We start from the raw sequence: 27,592 nt of genomic DNA, 5'->3' as shown, positions 1-27,592 counted from the left end.
TGTTGTTTCTAAGCTGCCCCGTCGGCTGTGTTTGGTTATGGCGGCCTGAATAGACTAAGACCCTGAGTAAGCAGGTGCACGGACCATCCCCAGAGGCCATAGTTACCACTGGAAACACAACTCACTCCACATAAAAAGAAGGAAATAGATCTAAGAAATGCAAATGACCAAAGAAACCCATCATATCCTTGTGTGAATTCCCTGTATTCACCAATCACTTTACACTGAAAATGATGACAGAGAGGGAAGGGGGGAAATGGGGCAACTTATTGTCCCTTGGCATTTCAGTCTTTCCTGACTCATCAGGAACCCAAAGGTAGAGAGTGTTGGTAAACTGTGTGCATATCAAGAAGTGAAAATAAAAGAGAGTTGAGTTAGCTTTGTGCAATGTTTCCACAGTTCTAATAAGAATTAAATACTAATATGGTATATGAGCTACCGAATACAAACTGTGGAATTTTGAAGTTTCTGCATAAAAGTGAAATGTTCTTTTTATTTAATTTAATTTATTTATTTGAGACAAAGAGAGAACGTGAGTGGGGAGGGCAGAGGGAGAGGGAGAAACAGGCTTCCCTCTGAGTGGGGAGCCCAATATAGGGCTTCATCCCAGGACCCTAGGATTGGGACCGGAGCTCAAAGCAGACACTTAACCCACTGAGCCACCCAGGTGCCCCAAAAGTAAAACGTTCTTATATTCGCCTTTTTTTTTAAAGATTTTATTTATTTACTTGACAGACAGAGATCACAGGTAGGCAGAGAGGCAGGCAGAGAGAGAGGAGGAAGCAGGCTCCCTGTTGAGCAGAGAGCCTGATGAGGGGCTCGATCCCAGGACCCTGGGATCATGACCTGAGCCGAAGGCAGGGGCTGTAACCCACTGAGCCACCCAGGCACTCCTTATATTCACCTTTGAAACAGACATTGCACAATATAAAGAATAATAAGGGGTGCCTGAGTGGCTCAGTTGGTTAAGTGTTTGCCTTCAGCTCAGCTTGATCCCAGTACCCTGGGATCAAGACCCACATCAGGTTCAGCTGGGAGTCTGCTTCTGCCTCTCCCTCTGCCCTTCCCCACAGTTGTGCACTCTCTAGGTAACAAATGATCTTTTTTAAAAAAGTATGCTAAAATTCATATTAGTAATTAAAAATTTTAATTTTTCTTTACCTAGAACATTAAATAACAAAAACAAGTCAAAAGAGAGACCATAGAAAAAGGAAAAAGCTTTACATTTAGTTTTAACACGTTTTTCCCGCTTTTTCTAAAAAGAGCTCCACATTTTCATTTTACACTGGGCACTGCAAATGATGTAGCCCCCCCTGAGGAAGGCTGTATTTCCCAGCATCTCCAGAGGATAGATGTGGCCAATGACTGACTACAGTCAGATTCTTATGGCAGCTTCAAGGAACTCTCCTAGGACGCAGTGGGCATGGGCCTCTGCCCCTTTTCTTTGAACCTTTTCCCACCTGCAATGGAGATGTTGACATCTAGGACCGTGAGTTTAAGGGCTGATGAAGCTGTGTGTTGGAAGGATCCCTGGGGGGGAGAGGGGGGGGCGTCTGTGAGGAAGAACCACCATACTGGGCCAAGATGATGGCTTGCCCAACTTTCGCAGTTGGTGAGATGGATTTCGTGAAATGACTCATGTGGTAGCATATTGCCTGTATGAGTTACTCAAGAGATGCCTAGATTTTTGTTTTTATTGTTTGTTTTTTAACCGACAGTGAAAAGAAACACTATTCTTCCTATTTGGGGAGGGGAACCGCTCAGCACCCTCAGACCACCTACAGTTTCCAGCATGGAGGTCAATGGCTCCACTTTACTCTGTCCATGGTATCTGGTCTCGCTCTTTCTGTCGGTGTCCATGCCAGCTGACGCAGCTGTTTCTGAGGTACCTATCACAATGCAAACTGAGTGCCAACACCTGGGGAGGAAGTTTTAAAATCAGACTAGCAAAGAGTAACACCTTCCACCAAATGCTAGCCCTAAGAAGACACAGTGTGCTCTTCTACAGAAGGTCTCAACGGGACATTATGCGGAAGCCTGGGGAAGGCCCTTTCTGCCAATTCCTCACTGTTCTGCTCATAATTAAATCAATAGACTTGATGTGGTTAAGAGATTGGCTGACTTTCAGCACTCATAAATAAAGGTGCGAGGCTGAGAGAAAACCTAATCAATACGTCTTTACATATCAAATATTCTGCAAACTCTTATCTTTAACTTGCACTAATGTGCGTCTGTTGGCATTTTATTTTCCTCTTTCAGGCAGGGTGTCAGTTTCCAGAGTAGATTAAAGATGACCGTGATAAGAAGCTAACAGCATCCTTGTTCGTGATGTACCAGACTGTGCCCCTAGCCAGTGAGTTATCTGAGAACTGGGACTGTCTGTGCTTATTTTTTATATCTGGGGGCTAATGCATGGCTGGCACATACAGGCGCTCATTAAATGCTTAAGTAATTAGATAATTAACTGAATCAATGAATGAATAAATAAGTGATATACTTTTAGCAGATGTTCTTAAAATCTATTTTAGATGATCAAAATTCTAAGAGCTTGTAAATTTTTTTTAAATAATAAGCAAGATTTCAAATCTTAATGCCAATAAACTCTACTGAAGCCCAGATCTTAAAACATGTGAATTATGTAGCTAGCATTCTACCCTGAAGGCCAACTTATTCAGAATTCTGTTCTATTCTGAGCAAAACTGAGGAAGATATTTTCATTAATAATAGCTTTATAGATTTATTGAAAATACAAATAGCTCTAGGGAACAATTTTAAAATTTGTAATAATTAACCCTCCAGAGATTGTTCTTATAAAATGTCCCTTGTTTAGTGGTGACTGATTCCTTCCAGAAGATTCTCTAGATGAGATCACAGGGTAATAAGGTAAGGCAGGTAATGTAAAATAAGTTTCATGATTGAATAAACTTTTGGATATTGGTGAATGTGATGGACATATATTATTTTGGATTCTCTTAGTGTCAGTGTGCCCTTCTCTGGTAAAAGCACCTTAACTTCCATGGTGAAACCATGCTCTTTCTCACCCAACAGGAAAAGAAACTTACACAGAGCATAATGACCCAGGCCTGCTCCAATTTCCCTAGCTTCAGCGATGGGCTCCAGAGCAGACACAAACCCTTGTAGCCCAGTCAGATGCTCCCTTCCTGGTATTTGAATCTTAAGCTGAGGGACAAAAAAAACTAAACATAACTGGGGTTCCTTCATCCTAGCAATAAAGCCCTTGTGAAACTGTCCTTGTGCTTGCCTTTCTCAAAGTGTGGTTTTCCTGAAAAATTAAGTCTTGTTCTCCAAAATCCCTTTTCTCTGCCCCATCCTTGTTTGTTTGTCTGTTTCATCTCTCCAGAGTCTGTTTCTCTTACTCATAACCAAAAACCTTCCTCTAAATCTTTTTAATAAAAGCCAGGTATCCAGGGGGGCATGTTGTGAAGCCTTGCATGCCAGGCTAAGGCATTTGCACTTCATCCAGTGGACAGAGGGAACACATCAAAGAATGTCAAGCCAGGGAAACACATGTTGTTGAGATTTGTGTCTAGACGTGAGGCAGAAGATGGGTAGAAGGAAGACAGGGAGGAGTCATCCAGGAAGGAGATGATGTAGTCTTGAGGCAATAAGGAGACAGTGAGAATGGACAGATGAAAGCCCCCCCCCACCCCCGGGAGTTCAACCAATGTAGTACCAAAGGGAAAGGAAGTGGTCCAGAATCTTCTGGGTTTGGTTCTAGGGAACACAGTAAAAGAAACAACTTTGTGTCTGAACCTGAAGAGAACTGTGGGACATCCTGAATGCTATCGAGAGCATAACTGGTTCCAGTAGGGAAGGTAAATTTAGGAATCTGTTTTGAATCAATATCTTAAACAAACCCGGAAGTACTTATCTGTGAAGTACTTACAGGCAGCCTTTCAGAGAATGCCTACCCACTCACCCCCACACCCTCTCTGCCCTCAGCAATTTCCAGACTTTGATTCTCCCTAATCCTTGGACCTGCTCCACCATGTTCAGACTCAACAGTTCATGTGACCTGAGAACTGTTTCCTGCCCTTCTCTTACACTTCTATGTACATTTCCCAGGCTCCCTTGACCTCTGCTGACTTCTGGCAAGTTTTGCCAAAGAGAAGCACTATTAGAAGCCCAGAGGGTAGGAGGAAGGGCAAAACCAGAGTGTTTCTCCTTTCATTCTGCTTTGGTGCCTTCTTGTTAAAAAATAATAATAATAAAATAATTTTTAAAACTTTTTTTTAAGATTTTTTTTTTTTAATTTATTTGAGAGAGAGAGAATGAGAGCACACACAAGTGGGGGAAGGGTAGAGGAAGAAGCAGACTCCCCACTGAGCAGGAAGCCTGACATGGGATGTGGGACTCGATCTGAGGGTCCCAGGATCGTGACCTGAGCTGAAGGCAGACATACAACCGACAGAGCCATCCAGGTGCTCTGCTTTGGTGGCTTCTTGAGCGGGAGTTGAGTCTCCTCCATGGTCCCAGATTCCACAGAACAGCCCCTCCCTCTGTCTCAGCCCTTACCACCTACCCACAGCGGTCCCAGCCCTAACTAGATGGCCCCAGCTTCTGGATTCTGGTCCCATGGCCCCTTCCCATTGCTTCTCCATCCCCTGCCGGTGGCTTCCTTCTACTACCAACTCTGTGTTACCTCATCATCCCAACTGGCTTTTCAGCTGTACCATATCTACAACCAGTTCCCTGTATTAAAATCTGTTTGTAATCCTAAGGTGGTTTCTGTCTTCCAGAACCATGACTTAGCAGTTAGTATTGGGGGGGCGGTGGAGAGGGAGGGTGCATGGAGGAGAATGGTAGTGGCTGTGAGGAGGGTGTCTGTGGGTTTCAGTTAGGGTTAGCACTTGCAATGAAACCACAGCCGTCCACCCTGCATAAATCTACCGCAAGCAGCAGCCCGAATAAGAGACGGCCTCAGGCTCCAAGGCTAAGTCAAACCATCCATGGGGTGCTCATTTAGAGAGGCCTTCTTTTTATTACAAATGACGGCACCCTAGCTCAGATTAGCTCTAACCAGAAACAATGGTGGTGGCTCCCAGGTCTCCTGGAACCAGACACCTGAATGTTGCTGGGCTCTCTATTCGCCATCTCCCTCTTCTGCTCTTTCTTTCCACTCCCACAGACAAGGTGCTTCACAAAGTTGAGGGACGCGATGGCCACTGGATTCTCTCCTAGCTGGGGAGGAAAGAGACTCTCTTTTAATTTCAGTTTGAAAAAGTCCAGGAGAGAACTGAGAACTTGATTGTCCTGACTTGGGTCAGGCATCCGTCTTCTGGACCTTTCATTGTGGTAAAGGCGTGCCATGCAGACCACACAGCTAGCAAGAGGGAAGGCACAAGGCCCAGAGGAAGAGGCGAAAACCAGCACGGACATTGTGGGAACTGTGCCTGTAACTACAGCCTCTGTCTCGTCAGAATTCTTTGGGTTGCAATGGACAGAATTCAATTAGGAAAGTAAAGGGGCGGGGCAGGGGGAAGCTGGAGGTGCCAGCTTGTGTAACCAAAGAGCATTTGTAAAGCTGGCATCAGAAATGATGGAACTGGGCCCCCTAGGCTCACGGTTCTTTTACCACTACTTGCCTCTGCATCTGGCTTCATTTTCCCAGGTTCATTTTTTCCACAAGGCTGGAAGCACCGCTCTGAGAACTTGCAGTCTCACATCGTCCCACTCTGGTTGTCTGAGAGGAATGTGCTCTGACCCCCAGCTCCAGTAAAGGATGGGCTCCAGTGAAGAACCGTAACTAACTGAGCCTGAGTCAGGTGCATGCTCCAAGACCAGGGAGGAAGGGTCGGGTGAGACAAAGGAAGACCTCAGTCTCATGGAATGGCTAGTTCAAAGAGGGAAGAATTCTGGGGCGCCTGGGTGACTCAGCCAGTTAAGCATCCGACTCTTGATTTCAACTCAGGTCATGATCTCAGGGTTGCGACATCAAGTCCCTCATTGGGGCACTGCACTCAGAGGGGAGTCTGCTTGAATCTTCTCTCCCTCTGCCCCTCCCCTGACATGTGTGCATGCGCTCACCCTCTCTCTCTGTCTTTCTCAAATAAATCTTTTAAAAAAAGGAACAGTTCCCCCAAACCACAACCCCATTGTTTTACAGTCCTAGGAAATGAGAAATGACTCCCTAGAATATGGCCTTGGGTAAATCACCAACATTTCTGGCTTCTGGTTTCTTCATCCAACCAGATATTCTTCTAGTACCTCATTCACTGAAACTTTTTCAATGGTTCTCAAACTTTGGGGTATATCAGAATCACCTGGGGAGTCATTTAAAATGCAGATTCCCAGGGGTGCCCAGCTGGCTCAGTCAGTAGAGCATGTGACTCTTGATCTCAGGGTTGTAAGTTCAAGCTCCACGTTGGGTGTAGAGATTACTTAAAAATAAAATTTAAGGGGTGCCTGGGTGACTCTGTCTGTTCAGTGTCTGACTCCTGGTTTCAGCTCAGGTCATAATCTCAGGGCCCTGGGATCAAGCCCCAGGTCAGGCTTCACATTCAGCACAGAGTGGGCTTGACCCCCTCCTTCTCTCTCTTCTCCTCCCCCCTCCTCTCTCTCTCTCAAATAAATAAAATCTTTTTTAAAAAATTTTTTTAAATAAATAAAATACTAAAATTGAAAAAATAATAATAAATGGTAAAAAATAAAATGCAGATTCCCAGGCTCCCCCAACACTGTCTCTGTAGGTCTGGGATAAGACCCAGGAATCTGCATTTACTGAATGAGTCTTAAGCTGGTGAACCCTATGCTGTACCTTAGAAATAATGAATGCAATGATTTGAGATCCTTGCTTAGGCAGTCTGTGACAGAAGCAAATATGAGCTGTGTTCTGGCTCAGGAAAGACCAACACGAGAGAGGAAGGGTTTCGCGCAGCCCAGAACTGAAGGAAGGAGCAGCCCTCCCGCCCCCACATCAACCTGCAGACTGGAATGGGTGAGGGAGACCCCCTAACTGTGTGCTGAGAAGGTTCTGTTCTGCACGTGGAAGCCAAAGTGGCACCAAGGGAAACATCCAAAGGTCCCAGGCTGCCTTCATCCCCAACAGTCCTGGGCCTTTTCATGCCTTTAGAAGCTCTGCTTTATGTGCATTTTTTCTGACCCTTTGTCAAAACATAATAACCAAAAGCAGCACAAGGGAACCCAGGTCAATTCTCTTTCTAGCATATGCAGAGGGTTAACATTTAGAAAGTTTGGGGCAAGGGCAAGTGATTCATTTTTACCATGCTTTATTGTTGCTGTGTCATGTTTAATATATTTTGGGGGGAAGAGAGCTGGCAAATACAACAAGGAATAATGATTCAGCGAGCCATGCTCCCAAAACTTCCCACTCCTAACCAGGGCATCCCGAAACAAGGTCTCCTGGAGATAAACGCTCACGTCTGCATTCCCTATAGACCAGAGTCAATTGAAGCAGAATTTAACGCAGAGCAAGCTCCCCTCTCATGCCTTTTCTCCCATCGTGATCTGGAATTTTTCCATTGATTATTTATTACCAGTATGTCTTTGTGTAATTCCAACTGAAATGTTAAATATCTCAAATAAGTTTTCTCAAACAGCATTTATTACATTGATAAACTGCAACCTATTATAAGACCTGGGTCACTGACGGCGCCCTTTTATCAAAAAAATGGACTGGTCCTAAAACACTGGCTGGAATATGTGACCCGCCATTCCTTCCTAGGATTTGATCTTAAAGGGATCATCATGTGTATGTGCCAGACTTACCTAGAAGGATGTTCGTAGCAAAATTGCTTTGAAGAATTAGAAAGGAACCGAGATAACTGAGATATTCTTAGGAAATGCCTGAGTAAATTACTGTACATCCAAACAATGGAAGATTATGGAGATAGTAAAATTCTTGTTTCAGAAAAGCATTTAATGATATAAAGAAATGTTCGCTACATATTAAGTTTTTTTAGAGTAGATTACAAGCTATATGTATAGTATGTTAGAGATTTTTGTTTTACAATGAAACAATGGCCATACACATATTATATATATATTTATATATAAAATCGCTCTAATGGTGAAATGATGGGTAATTTTTTCTTTTCTTGTCTCATTTTTCTATATAATGAGTATGTATTACTCCAGGTGCGAGTCTGTGCCAAGAGCATCTCCTGAGAGCTTGTTCAAAATGCAGAATCCCAGTCCCCACCCCAGATCTGCTGGCTCAGAATCTGCATTTTAACAAAACTCCCCACACCTCCACCCCCGTGATCTGTATGCACATTATAGTTGGAGAAGCCCAGCTCTCTATAACTCAGCACAAGAGAAAAAAACTGTTTGTTTTTTTTTTGTTTTTTTTTTTTTTATTTGTTTAACAGATTACAAGTAGGCAGAGAGGCAGGCAGAGAGAGAGAGAGGAGGACAGACTCCCCACTAAGCAGGGAGCCCGATGCGGGGCTCGATCCCAGGACCCTGGAACCATGACCTGAGCCAAAGGCAGAGGCTTTAATCCACTGAGCCACCCAGGTGCCCCGAGAAAAAAACTGTTTTAAATCAAGAAAGGCCTCAGGCCATGACAACTGGGTGCCCTTTACTATTTGGAAGTGAATTCTGAAGTAGGGCAGAAGCAATTCCTACCTTCCAAAATCCAGAATCCCCTAGAAATGGCTTAACATTTCCACGTTTTTCATTTCAACAATGGGGCATGGAGCAGTGACAAGTCCCCCCATCTCCGTTCCCTCCTCCGGCCACAGGGCCACAAAGCCTGAGCTCTGAGAGTCTGCGTGAGGGAGAGGAACATAGATTCCTCAAGAGCTGCTATTCAAGCCATTAAGCAGCATGTGCCAAAGCTCCCCCCACCATTCTGGGTCAGTCTCCATTAAGCTGCACATCTGGCTGTCACACACTCTTTTGTGGGCACAGCTCAATGGCAGCACTGATGCGGCCTCTCCTCAGGGCCGGCCCTACAGTGGCCTCCCTGTCCTCCCAGCATGTGATGTCATGAGCACAAATGTCCTGCCAAACATTTAAGATGTTGCAGTTCACATTGTGTACATTGTATAGAGAAACACTGACGGGCAGATTTGAAATTTAAAAAAAAAAACCGCACAGGCGGGGCCAAGATACAACCAAACCTTGTTCTATTGTTATTCTAAACCACCAATTCAGCACAAATATGTAACTTGTATTCATTAAGTACACAATCTTCTCTTTTTTTGTTGCTGTTGCTGTAACTGGCATCCCTAGATGCAGAGATTTCCTTGAAACATTTTTTCTCTAATTTGGTGGCTATCATATTCTTGGAAAGCATGAACACAACCAGTTCATTTCAACCCAAAGATGCCCTGCATGTAGTCTCTTCAGAAAAGGCCACAAAGGGAGAAAGCTGGATGTATGTCTCAAACTCATCTCTCCTCCAGGGACCATCAAAGCAGGATGGGGGTGGCCAGCTGCACGGTCAAAAGGCATGAGGAAGAGGTCCTTCCCCTCACTGTTGCACAAGTGGGGCACGAGGACCATCGCATCAGAACCAACAGGTATGCAAGCAAAACGTAGATTCCTGGGTACCAGCCCAGAACGACTGAGAGGTCTCTGGGGGTTAGGAGAACAAATCTGCATTTTATCTGACCTCTAGCAGTGAATCATAAATGAGACTAGGAGGGCTTCAGAATTAGATAGACTTAAATCCAATTTTACTCCCCTCTAGGGGCCATAGGAACTCGACAACCTGAATTCTCTACTTCCCATGTTCTTCTCTATACAGTGCAGGTAGTGGGGAAGATTAAAAGTGTGAAATTCCAGACACAACAGGTCCTGAGAGCGTGAATTCCCTTTCCCCGCTTATTCAGGTAGAGCACATTGGATCTGCTATTTTACCTGTGATGGGGGTCACTGTTTTCCCTGGGCGACCATTATTGTCACTGTATCACCAGGTTCCAAAGGAACTCTACTGAGAGCAGACAAAATCATCAAGACTGACTCCCTCTTGCTGATGGCTGGAGTGGAACCTGTTGTTCTATAGCTGTGCTGTCCAATCCAATAGCCACCAGCCCGGGTGGCTACTGAGCCCTGAAGTTGTGACTAGTCCAAATGGAGACGTGCTGTAAGTGAGAAATACACACTGGAACCCAAACAATGTAATACAAAAAGGACATAAAATATCCCATTAGTAATTGAGTACATATTAAAATGACAATATTCTGGATATATTGGATGAAGCAGAATATATTAAAATTACTTTCACTTGTTCATCTTTAGCCTTTTAATGTGGCTTATAGAAAATTCTAAATGACATATGTGGCTATATTATATTTCTACTGGACAGTGCTGTTCTGGAGGAAGAGCTACCCCTCCCTCCCTCCCTCTCTAACACAGATAATAAGACCCAATCCTGTAGTTACGACCTACAAAATGGGATTTCCTAACTAAGTGGGCAACGATCAGCTAGGAGAGATTTGGAGTGTCTCTTCTCTCACTGCACAGGAAAGTGGGCTCATGTAGTGTACGTACCCCCTCAGGTGAAGAAGCAAGCAGCAGCCTCAGGGAACGGGGCAGCTGAGTGAGTACATACATCCTTAGGAGAAGAGAAGAACCAGCTGAAACACTTGAGATTCAAGCCAACACCGCTAAGGAGAGGGTATGTGGGGCCTTGTCCACACCCCCGGATGCTTTTGCTCCATTTAAGCTCACAGTCATTACACCCTGACAAGTTTTTATTAGAGCAAGTCCTCTAATACAATTACATGGCTTATATCCTTATAAAACCTTATCATAACTAAGCAAACATTTGGGTCAACATGAAGACTGTCTCTTCTGCATAAATAATTTAGAAATAGTTATAATCACCTAATGTACACAAATACCTACCAAAATGACTAGCCCAAATGGATATTTCCAAAGAGGAAATGTTTGCCTATTACATTATCAGCTAATGAAATTAATATTTTCAGAAAAACACCACCAAAGTAGATTGTAATCTGTGTTTTTTAAAGCAGATTCATAACTTGACAGAGTTTCTGGAATAGAAAGCAAACAAGAATTAACCAGATGTGTCTATCTTTGTCCAAAGTTTCCAAACATCTATGTGCATATGTTTGAGGAAATTGCGTATAGATATTATCACCAAAATATCCAATATAGGGGGTTTGTTTTATACTTTCCTTTATACGTAGCCAGTTTCTTTACTAAGTGTTCAAAGTAGACGAAGGCATTTATCTGTGTAATGCTAGGGACTTGGTTTCTGATCGTTTATGTATAATTCAAAGTTGCCGTAACCTCACTCCACTGAAGAAACCTACAGAGCACCAAGATTTCACGTTTATGACCACACAGGACCACCGTAGTCCTGTGAATAAGACCGAACGTTTTTATTCAGGGAGGCGCAGAAATGCCTTGTTCCTGCACGACCAGGTCCCCTATAAATTACTAGTAGAGATTAATGAAATCGGTGAAAATCGATAGATGGCCCCTCTGGACACGACAGAATATGGAGGCCACTTTTGCACACAGTCTGTTATTTTATTGCACGGGTTTCACTTAAAGAACAAAATGCACCATCATTGTTTGGAGAGTTTGGGGTCTTGGATACTGATACACCATCAGTGTTTACACCCGTAAAGCCAAATTCAACAGCATGATTTATGTTAAACAACACCACTGCAAGATGGCTAACAAAATGAAAATAGAGAAAGGGGGAAAAGCTTTAAAAATGTGTTAAGTTGAAGCATATGCAAGTGTAGGATTAAAAACTACATCATACAAACCCAGAAATCAAAACTATTTTGTGGTATGTCAGTTAAAGTTATATTCACTTGGACTGTTATTTATCATATAATTAAAGCTTATTTGGTTCATTTCCTTCATACTGATGAACTGAGAATTTCAGGAAAACCATGGTTATAAAAATGATCAATCTTGAAAAAGTATGTACAGATAAATGTAAAATCACAAACTAAAAAATATCCCCACCCTCGCCCTCGACTTACAAAAGGGAAGTTTCCCACGGAGGGAAAGTTCCACAATCCCCTCCCCTCCCCACCCCACGTCCCCGGTTCTATTTTTCTCTATCGCTTATAACTAAATGACCTTGGAGCCAAAGAGGAGGGAGCAAACAGAGAGGCATCTTTATGAGGCTCCCATTGTCATCTGTAACAGTTTGAAAAGTGTCTTTTATTTCTCTCCCCACACCCAACTCAGCAATGTCAGCAAGATATTTAAAATTTAAAGAGAGAGAGGAAATATATATACATATACATATACATATACATATACATATATATATATATATAGGTGAACAACAAAGGAATGCCCAAGAAAAGAGCTATTAATGGGCAAAACCATGAGAAAAGTGTGTGGGCATTTTCTGAACTAAAGATCTCTTTTAAGGCAACAAATGACGAGAGGGGTATTAAGACTAAAAAATGCCAGACGGGATGCTTTTCTACAACTTTGGCTTTGGAGCCTGGCAGTGGAGTGGGCGTCCCCCGCCTGTGGCAAGCAAACCCAGGGCCACGGGCCCAGGATCTGCAGCACCTGGGTGGGCAGGCAGCAGCCCTCTTATACATGGGCACTCTTGGCATGAGTCGGGGAGCTGGAGCCCGAAGAGTAGTAGAAACGGTTTTCACCAAACGACTGGGCATCTCCAGCGCAGCAGACGATGACACAGCCACCCACGAGGCACAGCACAGCCCCAATCCAGCCCGCATACAGGGAGTAGCCAAAGCTCACGATGGTGGTCTCACGGTGGGCGCACACGGGGAACCAGATGGTCGCAACGATGGCACAGAGAGCTGGGGAGACAAAAGAGACCTGTGACCTGGCATGCCCGTCCTACACCAAGCACAGCGGGCAGGCTCCCCTTCACTCCGCAGACACGCTCCCTTAGCTTCCAGCCAACTCCAAAAAGCTCTGTACACACAACTCTGCTCCCAATCCAAACCCACAGGTTTGCATCTGTTTAATAAGCCGATCCAAAGCTGGGTCAAACTGCTAGGTCCTTTATTTTTTCAACAGGCGGCAGACACCAAAGAACTCTAAAGTAAAAGCCCAGAAATAAATGACTGAAGCCAAAAAATGGGTATTTGCGCTTACTTACGTATCTTCACTTTATAGATCGATACTTAGAATCCTATGATGACGCTTACCTAATTGTATTATAATTACTTCTTTACATGTCTATTTCCCATGCCAAGTCCTGAGTTCCTTGAAGGCAGGGGCCATGTCATCCTTATGCTTATAGACTCAGTGTTTACCTCACTCTGAGGCACAGAGTATGTGCTCAGTACACACCAGCTGAATGACTAGATGGCCTGATGTATTCGGAAATGAGAAACAAAAGGATGCCCACCTCATTTTTCCACTCTGTTTTCTCAATTTGGTCAATTCATATTACAAAGACCTTGAAGAAGCTCCGAGAGTTCTCTTGCTGTGGTGGACTATTGCCAGACATCAGTCAAGTATCAGCTAAGAGTCTGAGTTTGTGTTACACTGTTTGCAAACTCACAAATAATGCTTGGAGTAGAAGAATTCACCCGTGCAAGGATTTTATGGTGATGATAACTGTTGTGATGAGTCACAATGGCAGAATTTTATGGTCTTCCACCAACCAGTCTAATTTTCAGACTTGGTTTAGGTTTTAAAGAGCAGGATAAGAAACAGCTTCTGCATCATTTAGTTCTTCCCTCCTCCTAAGCAACGTAGCAAAACAAGGACAGGCAGGAGCCTATGAAAATGTTAAAGAAATATTTAAACCACTACACCAGCATTGTCACATAAGGTAGTCACAAGCGACAGGGGCTCTTAAAAGTTTCTCATAGGGCTAGTGAGATCAAAAAACTGTGTTTTGAATTTTAATTAATTAAAATTTAAATAACCCTGTGTGGCTGGTGGCTAATGGGCTGAACAACACAACTCCAGACAAAGGAACTCCATCACCTCCTGTCATCTGATTTCTCACAGCCACAAGCAGGAAAGAAATTTTAGTTGAAGCTTGAAATTGGGATGACCGATTAAAGTTGGCAGATCAAGAAAATAATAGTGATAAGGTTGCCAATCATTAGCCATAGAACCTTCAATAAATTCAAGGCAGGGCACTGTGACATTTGCTACCTGGAGGATCCTTGTCACTTTCAACTCAGCAAGCGTTTCTGATGGAAATCAGAATTTGATAGAATTACTCACACTGAGTGATTTTCTGACTTACCTCTACGCCCACAGAGAAGAAATATAATTTTTCTTTAAACAGAAGCACTCAAATCTAACAGCTTCATACATTAGTTCTAAACTGAAGAGAAGATTGAAGTCTTACCCACTTCAAAAGACCTCTTCAGCCATCTCAGTGCATTTGTATAGCTTGCAAGAGGCTCTTGTTGACAATAAACTAAGCCCACCCCACAAGCTGGGCATAAATACACATAGATAGATGTGATTCCTATTATAAAAAAGCATAGATCCCTAGTAGAAGTTAGAGGAAAGAAAGCTAATTTCGGGGGTTTTCGTTGCTCAAATTAGCTTTCTAACAACCTAAATTCACTCCATTAATCGTGAACTATTCACTACTTCAGAAGTTCTTATAAATTACCTAAGAAGCAAAAATCTATCCATATGTTAATGCCTTCATTTTTTCTTAGAGTAAGAACAATCATGCCAAGTTCTGTAATAGGTTTGTATGAGATACTATGTGGCAATATATTGTCCGTCCGTGAACGAGTGTTCTCAAAAAGACCAGTTATCAATTGAATCTTTCTTTCCAGCCTAGGGCCTCAAACACCTGAGATACAGGGAAAAAGTCCTTTTCTCTCTTCCTCCAGCCACACACTCCAAATGCTGCCCTCACTGAGAACGGCTTGGCTACTGTCAGAGTCATACCCTCAGCAAGACACAGAGAAAGAAGAGAAAAAAAGAAAGTCTTTTTCTGAGTCAGGACAAGAAACAGAAACTCCTTTAGAGTGTTTCAGCCAGAGAGAACTGTGCTAGCTTCTTCATATCAATACACAATCCAGCTACATACCCCTAGACCCCCAAAGGGGGGCTCATTCTGCTTGAGCAAAACAGCAACCTAGCAAAGGTTTCCAAATACCCAAGCTTGATTAGAAGGAAAAGGCAGGGAGGGAATAGCTGAATTCCATAGGAAAAAAAAATGTATCTGATTTCCCAAACAACTGATTTGGTTCAATTCAACTGATCTTTCCCATAAACAATTAGCCTGGTTTCAAAACAGCTTCTGGTTCAAATTAAGTTTTATATTTTTTAGTTACTTTGTATTATACATACAACACACACACACACACACACACACACATACATGCACAAGGATTCCCCACACTTCATGTAAACCTAACTCAAATGTAGATTTGCTGCAGATTTTATAAAATAAAGATATATATTTTATATATGATTTGTATATATAAAATAAGATAAGAAATTGCCTAGTTCTTCCCCTCTTCCTAAGCAAGATATTGAGAGTATCTTCACATGGGGAAAGAACCAGGCTCAATATTCCAAAAATAATCATCAGCCTTGATTTCAATTGTTTTAGGGATTTTGTTAGATTTTATTCTAATGTAATTCACTAGAAGAAGGAAACATCAGGAAAATATCTGAATGCTTAAATAATGAACCTGGAGGACTGAATGCAGGAACAGGTGGATGGACAGATGACAGACAGTCTCATTTCAAGTCTACTTTCCACTTCAAACACATCAAAACTGACTTTCCAAATCATAAAACTGTAATGTGACTTTAACACACTTAAAGTTACAAGCTCATGATTTACCTCATTAAAGACTTCCTTCTTTTATAATCCATGCAAAACAAGGCGAACGAGTGCCAGCAGGGTCACATTATTTCCTAGTAGATAAATGAACTCTGGGTGGATTCCTGTGGCTCTCAAAGTTGAACCACATCAAAACCACTAAAAGATGACAGGCCACCACACAACATGAAGGGAAATGAGAGGTTCGCTGGAAACAGTGACCTTCAAGTGAACTCAGAATGAAGAATGTTTAGAAACTAAAAAAGAAGAGTTTACTCAATTTTGGCGTGGTTTGAAGGGAAAGGGGGATGTTTTCATCAGTGAAGTTAAAATGCAAGTTAAGTCATTACTTAACTAAAAGATGTGAAATATTAATAAAACTGGCAATAATTTTTGGCTTTTTTAATGATATAGAAGGCTGGCTGGATTTATTTCTATTTGCAGACACACACACACACACACACACACACACACACAGAGTTTATAATGCTTCTCCCAATTATTTGGAGAAAATAAAGAAAATGCTTTCCTAAAAAAGTCAGTTATCCATAAGGCAAAGAAAATTGAAGAAAGAAAGAGAACCTTCGTTGCTTTTCTTTTCATGTCAGCACGATGTATTTTTAAAGTTAGTCTCTAACAGTAACTCGGATTTTTCAATCTATTTCTCCTCTTCTACCTTCCAAAGATGCAACAGTTAACTGCACATGTGGGAGGGGGCAGGAATCTGTCATTTGGGAGGGAGCAGAAAGTGAAAATTGAGAAGAAGAAGGAGGAGGAGGAGGAGAAAAGAAAAGAAAAGAATATTAAAGAGAAGAGAAGAGAAGAAAAGAAAAGAAAAGAAAGGAAAAGAAAAGGAGGAGACGGAGGAGAGCAGAGAAGAAGGTTTCACTGTGTCGATGCAGATTTTTCCGGACTTGGTGCTCTCACAAGTAGAACTCCCTGCTCTTCATGGAATAAAATTGTTTTGCCTCTTTTGGTAAGTTTCAAATAATGTAATACAATGTGTTCATTAGTTCACAGAATAAAGCCTTACTAAATTAACAATGATCCTCATGTAGCCAAACATAGAAAATAGTTGGAGAGGGAACTGTAGAGCAATGAAACGTACTTGCAGCTTTTTATTTCTTTAGGGATTAGATGACACATAGTAACATAGTTCAATAAATGTGATGAAGTTAAATAAAATTAGTAAATGTGTGTTTGACTTTCAAGGCAATTTAGAGAGAGAGGGAAAGACTGACAAAGAGGCCCAAAAAGGCAGAAGAGCTCAGATTCTGTTATTTCTTCCTTTCTCCAGTGAACACCTGATTTCAGTCTTTGTCACTTTCCAAACTAAGAACTGACAGTACCTTTAAAAGCATTATTTCTAGCACAAAGAAATATTTCCATTAAAATCACATAAATTACTCTGAATGATATAAGTAATACTGGAAGAAAATGTTCCTTGATACTATATCTGAGATTTGCTTCAAAAAAACTCTGGGGACTGGAAGAAAAAAAATACATAGATGAAACAGATTAGCCATGAGTTCATCATTATTGAGAATGAGTTTGGGTTATACTATTTTTTCTACTTTTGGGTATATATGAAATTTTCCACAATAAAAACTATTTTTTACATCTCTCTCCCAAGGCACCTGGGTGGCTCAGTCATGATCCCACAGTCCTGGGGTGGAGCCCCATATCAACTCCCTACTCATTGGGAAGCCTGCTTCTCCCTCTCCCACTCCCCCTGCTTGTGTTCCCTCTCTCACTGTCTCTGTCAAATAAATAAAATCTTTTAAATAAATAATCAATCTCCCTCTATTTAAACATTTGACAATGCACTTATTGCTGCCTTCTACAACTGATGCTATTATATGATCTAAATAGCAACTAACTTTAGCTTTGTTCCAATTAACTCAAGGCAACAAGTAAAGATTTCTAACGAGCTGTTGGAGTCACATTTATTTGTTGTTTCCTGATAATCTGATTCTAGAAAAATTTTAGTTTTTCTTTTTTTTTAAATTTGTGATTCTTTAAATTTTGACTTAAGAAAACATAGCTGCCAAAGGACATACTCCTCTTACACAACGACTTTTATGAAGATCTAATATTTAAAACAATCATGAGGTCAATGGAATATTTGACTACATTATTTTCCTGGCCTGCTGTCGACATTTTTTCCTTTTATTTCTATTTCACACATCATTATCTTTTTTTTCCCCATAACTTTTTTTAAAAGCTGGTCCCGTGGTTATTTGTTAATTTTTTTTTAATCACAGAACTTAGCGATGGGAGGAGACTTCATAAAGCAGTTAATTCTTCCAAGTGTACTGGTAGGGTCATTTTAAGTCACAAGCATACTAAAGATGCCACAACCTTTCCACTACCCATATGAAATTTGATTTACATTATGAGCTTGTTTGTATAAAGCTAATGAGTTTAGAGAAAGGCTCTTTCCATCTATTCTCTTAACACTCCAGGATTGAGGGCATCAGTATTTACTCCACACTGAAGGGTGGCCTTTCCTAGGACATCTGATTCTGTGTGTATGACAAGATCAATCTCTCCCACAGTTGCACACACCCTTTATTTTATTGCAATTCCATTACTGACCTGTAAGTTCCAAGTTAAAACAGCTTTTTTTTTTTTAACAAAATACGATTCCTAGGGCCATAATTTGAAAGAGGAGGAGAGAAAATGAGAGGATCCCACGGAAGAAGGAATATATACTTCCTCTCCTTCCATTCCCTACCCCGTCTCCCCAAGAAACACCCCAATCAAGTACTTTCTAAGTTACAGTGAGGTGAGAATGAGATCAAATCAGAACTAAGCCTGACCGTTGTTAGGTGAGTAGTTTAACATGACTTCTTATAATAGGATAGGCAAAAAAACTCCCAACTATTTATTGATCTGGTTTTTACAAAGTGAACAATGGAAATGTCTCCACTAGACCAGGAGAGGACCTAGCATTTCCAGGAACAGCTCCCTGACTCTCCTGACCAGTGCCATGTATGGAGATTACCCCGCAGGAATCAGACATGATCAAAAGAATACTCAATGGCCCTCTGGGTTAGCTCTCTATTTCCTCTATGGTTAGAGGAATGATAACAGTAGCAATGATAATAGCAACCATTTGCTGAGGGCTTACTATGTGCCAGACACCAGGCTAAATAACTTGCATACCTCCTTACACTATTCTTACCAACCTCAGATATAAGCACTCATTTCATTTAAAGGCTCAGAGACATTAAGTAACTGCCCCAGTTCACACAGCTGGAAAGTAGGAGATCTGAGATTCCGTACAGTTGGTCCCACTCCCAGTGACAAGATAAAGCAGCTCAGGGCATAGGCACCTCCTGTCGTGGTAGGGGCTCTTGAAAAGATACAGATGAGATTCACCAGGATCCATTCTAGCTCTGAGGAGTCGGCTACATCAGGCTCCCATTCCTTCCCCCAAAGCAGGACCAAATCCTCACACCATTAAACTTAAAACTATTAAGAAGATAAAGTTATTGTACAACAGACATGATTTTTTAAGCTTGTGGAAAAATAGAACTTTTTAGGGTCAGGAAGAACTGACTTTAATTAATAGTGCTTACAGTTTCCATACCCAGATTAGCTTCAGTATTGTTTTCTGTTCCCAGGCCCCAAACCCCCAGTGCAGCCCAGTCCGTTTTGGTCAGGGACCACACCTCAACTGGGGCATCACTGGTGACCCCTAGGATCCAACAGGGTCCCAGCATTGGCTTCCCCAGGCGAGCATCAGAAGTCAATCCCAAGCAACACAAAGGGAGATGTCACTCACTCTAGCTCCTCCCACCCACTGCCAACAGGGGCACCGAGGCACTAGGTTCCAGAGAAGACCCAGAGGGGCCAGCGGGTGCCACAACTGAAGGCAAGGAGCGTTGCCTTTCCAGATCTAATTGGTTCCAGCCAAAACAACATTCAACCTGAAGGCAAGCCGTGACCCATTGAGAAATAAATCCGACAGAAGCCATCAAAGAGGCAGCAGGTAACACTGGAAAATCAAAGCTACAAGAGGGTAGGGGGTGGCATGCTCACTCCACCCTAATAGCGAGTGGCCAGAAGGCTGCAGCCACCCCGAGAGAGTCTGAGCCCTCAAAGGTCCCCCATGTGTTCACTCCAGGCAGTAATTGGGGACTGAGGAACTCACACCACTGCCAATCCACCTCACGTTCCTCTCTATGATTCTGTCCACATATACCAACCAACTCACTTGGAAAAGATAAAGAAAAACTTTAATTCAGCTAGGAAGTTTCAGACAACTGGTTGCTATTGTTCTTTTAATAAGCCTCATTACTCACTTGGATGATTCAGTTGTTTTTAGGGTTTTTTTGAATACCAATTCATCCACACATACTTGATTTTATATCTTTATTTTCCACAGGGTTTTTTTTTTTTCTTTTCCATGTATTCTCTTAGTGGATATTCTATGACTCTCATACGGAAGGCCAGAATTTCTAAAAATGAACACCTAACCCAACGGATTCACCCACTGGGTCTGGCATCCTCAGAGACAGAGAGAGCCTAATGTGAGGCAGGTAATGATGGCAACTGTCTAGAACGAGAAGGGTTTCCTCCTGGATTCTACACACCAATTTACCTGTAGAGCTTCGCTCTAACTGTTGGAACTGTTGGAAAGGGAATTTGAATGTAAAGATCTGACCTCCAAAAGCACTGTGACAGAGGACACTGTGAGTTAGGGGAATCACCTGATACTGATTCTGTGTTCCCTGTGGCGCTCCCACACAGATTCTTTGTGCCTGGAACCAAAATGTCCATGCCCGGAAAGGACAGTGGTCCTCTGGTCTTTTCACTCCTGTTGCCCAGCCCCACACACACCCACACAAGCCCCTCCTCTGAATTCTCTGTGGCTTCACAAGTCCCTAAAAACCTCCATCCCTCTGCAGTCTTGTGAACTAGCACGCCTCCCTCTCACGTCCCCTTACCTCACCGAAGTCACTGTGGCCAACCATTACTTAGTGGCACTGACCCATGTAGAACGCTGACCCTTCCTCTTCCCCTTCAACATCTAGTCTGATACCAGTTGGGGGATGGGAATTCCTGGACTCAGGAGAAGCTGACGCTATGCCTAACCCACAGACAGACCAGCTGCTGTTCAGGAATGTATCGGTGCACTTTGCAACAAGAGCTGGTGTTCTTAAAATTCATGTCTTCTATTAGGACTCAAGATGTGCTGGTGGAATTAGCATTCAAGAAAAAAGTAGAATGAAATGAAATCACTGAAAAGAGCAGAGCTAGAAGGATCCTCCCTAGGTTGTTAAACCCTCTGTGTGCAGGTGCAACCAGGAAAACAGAGAGCTCACGCCATTTCCTTGGCCTGGGGCCATCCCCCCATGCTCCCTCCAATCCATGATCTGACTACCTTCTCTTCGATTCTCAACACTCATCACTGGGATCCCCTGCTCTGGGAACCTCCTCCAGTCTGGCTCAGGTTCCTTCCTATATGTGCACCGTTTTTAGATGAGCTCATGCCACACTCTATCGAGATGTCCAGGGACACTCAAAGCAGAGAATGCCTTTCTCCCCCTGTGTCCTCAGTGCCAACCATGATGCCTGGCCCTCAGATGCTCCATGAGTCCTTACTGAATAAAAGATTAAGGGATACCTGCCTGGCTCAGTCAGTAGAGCATGTGACACTTGATCTTGAACTTGTGAGTTTGGACCCCACATTGGGTGTAGCAATTACTTAAAAATAAAACCTTAAAACAAAATAAAATAACTGAATCATCAGTAGTGATCTACCACCCTCTGCATCTTTCTTTTCTCTTGCCCTCCTCTTTCTCTACCCTTTCTTTACACATTAAATGAAGTTCTCAACTGTGGCTACAAATGAGAATCACCTGGAAGCTTTCAAAAAAACCACTTTGCTTGGCCTGATGCCCAGTAATTCCGAATGCTGGGATCTGGGCAGAGGTGTTCCCAAAAAAGGGATTCCACTGTGAAGCCTGAGTGGACAGCCACTGTGTCACTCTCTCCTGTCCCCTGGTCTCTCTCTTAAGTATACCCTCAAAACCCTTTCTTCCTTTTGCTTTTTAATTTTTTTCATGTCCAGTGACCCCTGCAGACATTACTTATCCCTCTGCCTCAACAACCCATGAAACATAAAGAGATACACATTACGGGGGGTTTTCCCAGGTGGATACACCTGGCTGCCTTTCCCATGCATCTTGAACTCAATGAAGCAGCAGCAAGATCTGAGATTCATCGGGTTCACTCCAAGTTGGGGTGCTACATAGAAAGCTCTCTTACCCAGCAGAATGAGCAGTACGCCAGCCAGCTGAGCCCGCCTGTACTTGGCCACACCAGGCTCATGGCCCATTCGAATGCAGGGGAGAACCGTCAGCAGCAGGAGAATGGCGGGCAGCCCCAGGACTGAGGCTGCAATCATCAGGGCTCGGCAGGCTTGGACATAGCCTGGACACAAGAGAACAGATATGAGCATTAGCCAAGGGTCCCCTTGGAGCCCACACCATTGCTCAAGGGAATTCAACACCATTTGCCTTCCTCTGGCTGCATTCCAGGACTTAGCATGTGGTGAATGCTGTCGAAGATCACTTCACATCTTCAACTTTTTTTTTTTTTAAGATTTTATTTATTTATTTGACAGAGAGATCACAAGTAGGCAGAGAGGCAGGCAGAGAGAGAGGGGGAAGCAGGCTCCCCGCTGAGCAAGGAAGGCAGAGGCTTAATGCACTGAGCCACCCAGGTGCCCCACATGTTCAACTTTTAAAGTGACCAACAAGGGAGGCTGGAGGCTGGAGAGACTGAGTGGAGATGTCTGGTTTAGACCACCTGTCTAAGCTCCCAAGATCAAGGGGCCAAGAGTCCAACTATACCATTACATCACCTTACGAAAGAGTCAGATTAAAACTCAAGCCCTCCCAGATGCCTTCTGTGATGGTCTGTGCTGATTCCAACCTGCTGCTGATATGCTCTGCCTGGGTGACTACGGGCAAGTTACTGAGGGCTCTCCTCATCGATCATGAAGAAATGGTCATAGTGCCTATCTCCAAAAGAATTCAACTAAGATTAAATTAGTTAACTCATGCAGTGTTTAGAACAGTGCCTGGCACATATGAAGTATTCCAAAATGATTAGCTGTTATTATTGGTGTTATTTCTCTGTGGCAGTGCCATCATTTTATCTTGGGGTGTACGAGGTGATTTTGTCCCTAACCATGTGCTTTTAATTCCCATTGTATACAGTGTGTGGTCCCAAATGGACTTAACTAAGACTCTGGCTTCCTCTCTTGGTTTTTCCCCAGACGATGCTGTGCTCATGAATCCTGACGCCTGCTGATGGTCAGGCGCCATCTCCTGCCTCAGCCAGTCTCCTGGGCATGTTTCCACAATCATCGGCCATCACTTTAAAGGCGTCTCTCCAGGGACGCCTGGGTGGCTCAGTCGGTTAAGCATCTGCCTTTGGCTCAAGTCATGATCCCAGAGTCCAAGGATTGAGTCCACATCAGGCTCCTTGCTGAGCGGGGAGCCTGCTTCTCCCTCTGCCTGTTGTTCCCCCTGCGCACGCGTGCTCTCTCTCTCTCTCTCTCTCCCTGACAAATTAATAAATAAAATCTTTACAAAAGGAAGGAAGGGGGGCGCCTGGATGGCTCAGTGGGTTAAAGCCTCTGCTTTCGGCTCAGGTCATGATCCCGGGGTCCTGGGATCGAGCCCCGCATCAGGCTCTCTGCTCAGCAGGGAGCCTGCTTCCTCCTCTCTCTCTGCCTGCCTCTCTGCCTACTTGTGATCTCTGCCTGTCAAATAAATAAATAAAATCTTAAAAAAAAAAAAAGAAGGAAGGGAAGGAGGGAAGGAAGGAAGAAAAAAGGCATCTCTCCATCCCCAAGAATTCCTAGAGGAATTCGTCTTCGTGGAGTTAACACAGTCCCACAGCAGATGATATAAACATACAACTATGAAAAAAAAATACAAGTATGAACGAAGGAATAAGAAGTTGAATAATAAGAGTGGAGCAAAACCAAATGAACTTTATGCTGTCACACAAAACACCAGGTAACAACTTCATTAAGAAACAGATTACAATATGTGCAATATTTATGTGAAATAAATCTGACAATATACTGGCAGACTATGGCAGACTTAAATGTGTTGTTTCTCATTAAAACACTCTCCCTCCTCCAAAAAAAAAAAAAAGGAGGGGGTTGTATTTGTTACTCTCCCTTTTCCACTCAGAGGGAATTAGGGCTAGTGGCCTGGGGGAGGCAGAGTTAGAGACAAACCCAAAAATGAGCCCCGATTTCTGCCTCACACACCAAGACTCTAATACCAAATCTGGCCAGCCTGCCCTGTGTACCAAGCCCCAACTACAACACTATCTTTTAGCAAGATCTAGTTTGCCAGAATTCAGGGTTACTCTTCTAGCCACTGCCCATCTCAGCTTCTTTAAAATGAAAGTTAAACAATCAATCAACTGTCTGTTGACTTGAAGACCCCCCTAGGGAAGAGCCAGAGGATTCCGCGGCAGAACCTCTGACCGAAGTCCAGTACCCCTGCAGCTTGTAGGAAAGCCAAGGTGAACACAGGAGAGACAGTCAACTAGACAGTCAACTAGTAACTGAGGTTCTGAAATTCACAGTGCAGGCTATCTACGTGCTCAAGGCCAAGGCCATGTCTGAAAAATCAAAATATGGAGACCGAGATCTGTTCCTATAACCATCCAAGTGCAAGGTAGGGGGATAGCAGGAAGGATTAGACCCTCCCTAAAATGTACTCCATCTGTAGAATGGTCTGTTCTCACTTGGCTCTGAATGCTCAGGAAACTTAACTTTTGGGGAAAGAAAAAAAGAGTAATTTTACGCTATAGTCAGAGTCCTACAAATACCATGCCCAGCTTTTAATAAAAATATTACAGCAGCAATTTATGAAGCTTCTACTACGTCAAGGGAGGTTTACATTTCTCATATCATTTAATCCCCCAAAACCACTCTGAAAGAGAAGTGGTTGGTTTCATCTTGATTTTTAAAGAAGACAACTGGGGTTCCCAGAGATTACTAGTAAATTGTTCTAAATTATCCAGATGATGAGCATTGGCTCCCAGAGTCTAACCCAGGTCTACCAAGGCTGCCATTAAGTGAAGGTGAGTGCAGATCTGGGTTCCCGGGACCTCTGTCATTCTGCAAGTTCAAAATGGAGTAGAAGCGGTGCCTGTATGGCTCAGTCAATAGAGTAAGTGACAACTGATCTCGGTGTCATGAGTTCAAGACCCATGTTGGGTATAGAGGTTAATTTAAACAAACAAACAAAAACTTTTAATTTCTAAGAAATGGAAAGGAAGATAGTGCTTGGCAGGACTGACATGCACTGTGTGCACCAGCTGTATTCCAGCATCAATGCCTGGTACAAAAGATGCAAAGAGAGCAGGATGACATCTCTATCCTTAAGGAATGTATTTTTTTTGTTTAAGATTTTATTTATTTATTTATTTGAGAGAGAGAGAGAGAGAGAATGAGAGAGAGAGAACATGAGTGGAGAAAGGTCAGTCGGAGAAGCAGTCTCCCTGCCAAGCAGGGAGCCCAATGTGGGACTTGATCCTGGGACTCCAGGATCACGACCTGAGCCGAAGGCAGTTGCTTAACCAACTGAGCCACCCAGGAGCCCTCCTTAAGGAATTTATAATGTGGTACAAAAACCTGACTCACAATGAACAAAAAGTCGAAATATGCCCTGATGATGATAAGACTCAAATACCAGGGCAGCAAGGAGGAAGGGGAGATTGATTCCAACTACAAAGACTGGGAAATAGGAGGCACTTGTGGGGAGGCTTAAAGGGGAGAGCAAAGTCTCCAGGGAGCTAAAGGTCCCCCCAGCAGATGGCACAAAGCCAAAACCTCCCAGACTGGCACTGGGGCTCAGTTACTCCACTCATTAAGGAAACTAGGATAGGCCTTTAACCAACTGAGCCTCCCAGGCGCCCCATTTTTTTTTTCAGGATAGGCCTTTAAACAGGTACCATCAGGATGCGTGGGTGGCTCAGGTGATTATCTGTCTTCAGCTGGGGTCATGATCTCAGGGCCTGGGATGGGGGCCCCCCCCCACTAGGTTCCCTGCTTCCTGGGGAGTGTGCTTCTCCCTCTGCCCCTCCCTGTCCCTCCGCCCCTCCCCCAGCTCGGGCTCTCTCCCTCTCCCTCTCTGTCTCTCTTCCTCAAAATAAACAAATAAAATCTTTAAAAATAAGTAAATAAATAAATAAATAAATATGCACCATCCTCAAAGGCTAGCAGGAGAGAAAGCAATCGTGTATAGGCTAAATCCGCTGGCAGGGCAGAGATAAAGAGCAAAACCCCAAGGAGAGCCTGCGACCTAGCCAATCACCCAACTGGCTCAGGTTTACATCTGAATTGAAACCGTTGCCCAGAATTGTTCAAGGGGAAGCAAGTGAAGATGGGGGGCTGGGGGGAGCGCCAGCTGGCGTCGGATGGGGTGGAGGCCAGACAATTCTCTCCTCACCCTCTCAGAGACATCTAGATGGGAGCGAGCGACCCACGGCGGATCTCCCCCTACAGGATGAGCGCGCCCTCCAGGAGGCAACACCCCTTCCCTATCAGAACCGAGAGGTGCAGACGCAGGGAGGAGAGCGGACCTACGCCCCCACTGCGGGGGGCAAGGGGTGGAGAAAGTAAGACAGGCCTCCGGGTCCACGGGAACCCACCTGGTGGAACTGGGAGGGCCCAGACTTGGCCACCCAGACTTGGCCAGGACTCCTCACCAGTCCCACGAAGACCTGAGAAACTCAGCTTGCGACTGTTCAGATGGCTGGAATGCTAGCATTTCTCTCCTCCTCGCTCTGCGGGTGGGATCTAACTCAAAAGGGGGGGGGGGGTACTTACAGTACTTCTGACCCACCGACGGTGGGAGCATGGGGTAGGTGGGGCGACAGTTATTAACATGGACAGAGTTCCTAGTATGTGTCCATGTCTCAGTTCAGCAGCTTCGCAGGGTGGCTCGGCCAGGGGCCACTACTATCATCCCAAATTCCAGACAAGAGAAACTGAGGCTGGGAGAAGTTAAAATCAGGGCTGCCTAATCCCTTTAGGGCGAGGTGGGACTGAAGGTGTCAAAATCCCTTTAGGGCGAGGTGGGACTGAAAGTGTCAAAGGTGGGCACAAAAATGTGCCCATCAAGGCCTTAAAACGTTTCTGGGCTATGTTTCTGGGAAACGTCTAATGCGCCCATCCCCAGTCTGCCCCGAGGATCAGGGTTAGGAGCAGCCACTCAGAGGTGGGGTCCTTACCCGGCAGGATGAGGATGTCCACCAGGGGCTTGCAGTGGTACAGCCCCGTGGCCATGACGCAGTCGGCCCACAGCCCTTTGGAGCCCAGTTCGTCCAGCTTGCGGCAGGTGGGGATGGTGTAGCCGCAGGTCACCACCCAGTCATTAGTGGACGTGGTGACGATGATGCCGATCCAACCCACGAAGCTCGTGACGAAGCCCACTACCTGCAGGCACGTGGCCACCATCGTGGCCGCCACCCTGGCGTCCCCGGGCCTAGCCCCTCACTAGCTGTGCCCGCGCCCGGGACTGGACGGCGCCTGCCCGGGTCCTCTCTCTCCCGCGCTCGCGAGCGGCTGACCGGCGACGGCCGGCTGCGGGACGCTGGAGGCAGCGGCAGGCCGGGAAAGGCTGAGAGCCGCGCTCCGACGGCACTACGCGCTCGGCGGGGACAGCGGCGCGGCTGGGCACTGCGCCCCCGCCCCCCTCTTTAAACCCCGTGGACCCGACCGGCGAGCGCCAATCGGCGACGGCCCGGGCGATCCGGCCAATCGCGGGGCGGGGCCCGGGGTGGGATGTAGGGGGAGCAGGGTTCGGGAGGGGGGCGCGC

General features: G+C 44.3%; 1 protein-coding gene across 1 annotated transcript; it reads right to left on the bottom strand.

Moving 5' to 3' along the window:
- Positions 1 to 12,329: 12,329 nt before the first annotated feature.
- Positions 12,330 to 27,258, bottom strand: CLDN11 (claudin 11). The gene is made up of 3 exons (XM_080826888.1): positions 27,005 to 27,258; positions 22,004 to 22,168; positions 12,330 to 12,761 (listed from the first exon to the last, which is right to left on the bottom strand). Exons 1-3 carry the CDS (start codon positions 27,228 to 27,230, stop codon positions 12,529 to 12,531), a joined length of 624 nt encoding a protein of 207 aa, XP_080683014.1. The 5' UTR covers positions 27,231 to 27,258; the 3' UTR covers positions 12,330 to 12,528.
- Positions 27,259 to 27,592: the final 334 nt, after the last annotated feature.

Source organism: Martes martes, assembly GCF_963455335.1.
Source record: "Martes martes genome assembly, chromosome: 1".
Lineage (NCBI taxonomy): Eukaryota > Metazoa > Chordata > Mammalia > Carnivora > Mustelidae > Martes > Martes martes.
The sequence above is the reverse complement of the archived record's forward strand: the minus strand, read 5'-3'. Positions and strand labels throughout refer to the sequence as shown.

What these genes read in the sequence shown, in the direction of transcription:
- CLDN11 (XM_080826888.1), bottom strand. Translation starts at nt 27,230, where the DNA reads ATGGTGGCCACGTGCCTGCAGGTAGTGGGCTTCGTCACGAGCTTCGTG. An exon ending in GGACATCCTCATCCTGCCGG is followed by an intron (nt 22,169 to 27,004) that starts GTAAGGACCCCA and finishes TCTTGTGTCCAG; the next exon opens with GCTATGTCCAAGCCTGCCGA. An exon ending in CGTACTGCTCATTCTGCTGG is followed by an intron (nt 12,762 to 22,003) that starts GTAAGAGAGCTT and finishes TTGTCTCCCCAG; the next exon opens with CTCTCTGTGCCATCGTTGCG.